General features: G+C 31.6%; 1 protein-coding gene across 1 annotated transcript; it reads right to left on the bottom strand.

The window, feature by feature from the left end:
* Window positions 1-1,074: 1,074 nt before the first annotated feature.
* Window positions 1,075-2,188, bottom strand: LOC141590731 (cysteine-rich receptor-like protein kinase 10). The gene is made up of 3 exons (XM_074411295.1): window positions 2,045-2,188; window positions 1,735-1,962; window positions 1,075-1,113 (listed from the first exon to the last, which is right to left on the bottom strand). The coding sequence occupies exons 1-3, from the start codon at window positions 2,186-2,188 to the stop codon at window positions 1,075-1,077; spliced, it is 411 nt and encodes a 136-aa protein (XP_074267396.1).
* Between the last annotated feature and the right edge of the window lie 1,774 nt (window positions 2,189-3,962).

The raw sequence follows: 3,962 nt of genomic DNA, 5'->3' as shown, positions 1-3,962 counted from the left end.
TACAGAATTTGCTTGTAAATTACTTAAATTAAATAAATATTATATTTTTCATATATTTTATATTTTCCAAAACCTTATCCTTTACGTGAAATAATTTCATGAACTAAATACACGGTACTGCTACCCTTTTAAAATTCTATTATTAGTGTTTAATTTCACTTAAGTATTTACAGAATTTGTTTGTAAATTACTTAAATTAAATAAATATTTTCTTTTCCATATATTTTATATTTTCCTAAGAAAATATTTTATATGATCTTTAATACTCATTTGTCGATTAATTAGTTCTGTAAAACATCTTCTATATACAACAAAGTTATAGTAACAACAATAGTGAATTAGTGCCTTTCAAAAAAAAGTAGTGAATTGATGACAATACAATTTTTTTTTTGTTTTCAACTTCATTTATTCTTCTTCGTTCTTAATTTATTATGTATTCAGTTTTTTTTTAATTTCGAATAAATATAATATTATTCCATATGAAATATCTTGAAATTATTAACTTATAGTTAATGCGTATTTTTTAATGTAGTTTTTTTTAGTTAATTAAGTTTAAGCTAATAGAATATGGATGGATTTTTAAAGGAAATAAGTGAATTAAATTAATGCAATATAATAATAAATTGATAATCCATATCATCTTAGTTTGCCAAGTCACATTGTTATTGTGTACGTGGCTTTTTTTATCCCATGTGGCATTGTCTACGTGGCATTTTCAGGCTAGCCTTTTAATAATATTTTATAGATAAATTAATGATAATAATAATAATAATAATAATAATAATAATAAATAAATAAATAAATAAAATAATAATAATAATAATAATAATAATAATAATAATAATAATAATAACAATAACAATAATAATAATAATAAATATATAATATTAATAAAAACTATTAAGTTTAAGATTCGCAAAATTGAAATTGGCTGAATTTAGTGGAGCTGAACTGAAGTGGGTTGAGTTGAATCAATCAATGGAGTGAGTGAATCAATCAATCAATCGAGCTGAAATTTAATCGAATCAAAATTTGAATCAATCGAATAGAGCTAAATCAATTGAATCGAGTGAATCAATCGAATAGAGCTAAGTTGAGCTGAACTGAAGTGAGCTGAAAATAAGTCAGAAAGAACATAGCCTAAATACTAGCTAGACCCTATGTCTACATGTTGGACCATATATTTGAGTAGTTATACACTAGGTAGCACCGACACGGACACGGACACTGGCACGACACGGACACGCGATACGGCATCTCATGAAATTTAGGACACGGGACACGTTATTTAAATTTAATAAAATATATATTTTATATTTATTTATGTGCGATTTTATTTTTGAAAAAGTATTTGAATATTAAATTTAAATAAGTGAAGGTAAAACTTGACGTTAATTATAACTCATTCTCATTTTCAAAACCAAAAACTAACTTATAATCAACTATTTCGACATCTCATTACTAGTCTAAAGAACATCATCTACCGCTAATTCAACTTATTTCCCCACCAAATTCAACCATATAACAATTCACGTCATTTACCTTAAATACAACTTGATTCCGTTTGAAGCTCTGTCCAAATACCATGGACACGGCTCAAAATACCATGGACACGTGTCGGACACGTGCCCAAATAAAAGATGAAATTAGACACGGCTTTACAAGTGTCCGACACGTTTTTACGTGTGTCCGGCGATCTGAATTATTAACTTCCGTAGGGAAAGATGTAATTACTCTTGGTCTGGCAAGGAAATCCGTTTGCTCAGGCACCCGGAGAGTAATAGAGTAACTGTCTAATGTGAGGACGACATTTGTCATTGTCGGTCTATCCTCTACCGATTCTTGGACGCAAAGCAAACCGAGCTGTATGCATCTCATAACATCTGTATTATTTGAGCATGAATATCTTATAATTGGATCCACAATTTCTAGTGGCGTTCCTGCTTTCCATTGTCTCCAAGCCTGCAGATATCGATCACATCCTCATTGTCACAATCGAACTTTCAATAATTTTTATTTCGATAACAGAGTAAGGAGTACATACATATCTTAGAAGGTCCTCGGCGTCACTAGCTTGATTGAAGCTACTGGCTTTTCGTCCACTAATAATTTCCAAGACAAGCACACAGAAACTGTATGCATCAGATTTGATGGAGAATTGCCCATGCATCTTGTACTCTGGCGCCATATATCCACTACAAAATTATCATTGGTAAGTAATTCCACATGTTTAATTAAGTACTACCTTTGTTTCATTGAATTGCGGAATTATAAATTATACGGGGTACACAAATATAGCGAAGTATATAGCAAAAATTTAATTAACAGTAACCGTATTTACTTACAGTTAATGTATTATATAACTGATTGTATATACAACTTATTTAATGTAGATGAGCTATGTTATAAAGTTATCGAGCTATACTAACAAAATTATCGAGCTATGATACAAATTTGTTGAGCTTTAACAGAACAAGGTTTTAAACTGATTATTGTCAGAGAGAATAATATTGGAAAGTATATTAAAAAACTAAGTTGAACCATTTTCATTTTAATTTTTCTTTTCAAGGAGTGATTTGATTATTGGTTTAACAAATAAGGAGTATTTATAGGATAATGATGGTGGCGTTAAAATTGGGTGTCATGTTCTCAAATGCATCCTTTATTAAAGACTTATTGTATTTGAGAGGGTGGCGCCGAGATTAGGTGTCACTCGGTGGCGTCAATTCAATTTCCATTATAAAGAGGGTTGATTTTCATCGACGACGTTTTCATTCCAAAAGACGATAATGCTCTTTGCACATTTAAACTACTTTATCTCTCTAAATATTTTTCTCTCAAATTCTAGTAAAAACCAATTAAATTGAAAAAAAAAAAACCAACATTAATTAGCATGGCGGAACCCAAATTTGCGGTACGTAAACAACTTAATTACTTCAATATTTTGGTTAATTTTCATTTTTTTTTCACACCGTTAAATCTATTGATGAGAATTAATTTTATGGGGTCCACACATCTTTTAGTTTTTTGTTTTTTTATAAGTTAAGAAAACTAGATTGATCTCTGGATAGGATCAATATATCTCATCCTTCCGAATGCATGAGGTAAGTAGAAGGCATCGACTTTCAAACCACCTTTTACTATGGGGATCATTGGATTTTACTAAAACATTCTTGTGTAACTTCTTTTATTAACTACCCATGTTTTACGAGAGATATATTTATCTTTAATGGATAATTTTACATTAATTTATTGTAAAATTGTTTTGCACAAGACCAACTCCCGGAGAAATACATAAGCATTATGATAAACCTGGCAAAACGGGTCAACTGGTCGGGTTCGGGTCGGGCCAATTCGGGTTAATTCGGGTCGGGACGAGTCTTTTCGGATTTCAGATCTGTTCCGGTTTGTTGTCGGGTCTGTTTCGGGTCAAGCGGGTCGGGTTGTTTCAGGTCGGGTCAATTAATAATAGAGAAATAGTCATTTCAAGTCTTTTCGGTTCAATTAGAGTTATATTTTGTCGGGTCATTCTCGGGTCGGGTCAGTTAGGGTCAAGAAATCTCGGGTCATGTTTGGGTCGGGTCGGGTCAATTCGGGTTTTCGGGTTACATTCGGAAGATGTAGTTCGGGTCACTTCAGGTTTCGGATCGAGTCAATTAAGTTAGGTTACTTTTGCGAGGTCTAAGTATCATAGTGTTAAATATTGCTATGAACTATGAAGTTCCTCACACGCTGTATTTTTTCTTTCGTGCCACAAACGTTTAAACGACTTTTGACGTATCAATTGGTCTTTGAGGTCACAAGAAATTTCAAAGTCAACGGTAATGATTATTGCGTGTCATATACGGAGTGGTCCAGTGGAGTAACAAAACATAATCTCCATTCTATATGATGGTACCTATCGACGAAATAAGATGACATATGTTCCGTTTGATAAACATTTTGGGTATCTAATTTTGTCA

The sequence above is a fragment of the Silene latifolia genome, chromosome 7, assembly GCF_048544455.1.
Source record: "Silene latifolia isolate original U9 population chromosome 7, ASM4854445v1, whole genome shotgun sequence".
Taxonomy (NCBI): Eukaryota; Viridiplantae; Streptophyta; class Magnoliopsida; order Caryophyllales; family Caryophyllaceae; genus Silene; species Silene latifolia.
The sequence above is the reverse complement of the archived record's forward strand: the minus strand, read 5'-3'. Positions and strand labels throughout refer to the sequence as shown.

Bases quoted from the DNA above. Each gene is read 5' to 3' on its own strand.
- LOC141590731 (XM_074411295.1), bottom strand. From the start codon at position 2,188: ATGGCGCCAGAGTACAAGATGCATGGGCAATTCTCCATCAAATCTGAT. The intron at 1,963-2,044 runs GTATGTACTCCT...CGATATCTGCAG, and splicing joins CCGAGGACCTTCTAAGATAT to GCTTGGAGACAATGGAAAGC. The intron at 1,114-1,734 runs GTAATTACATCT...ACTTATTTTCAG, and splicing joins ATTTCCTTGCCAGACCAAGA to CTCACTTCAGTTCAGCTCAA.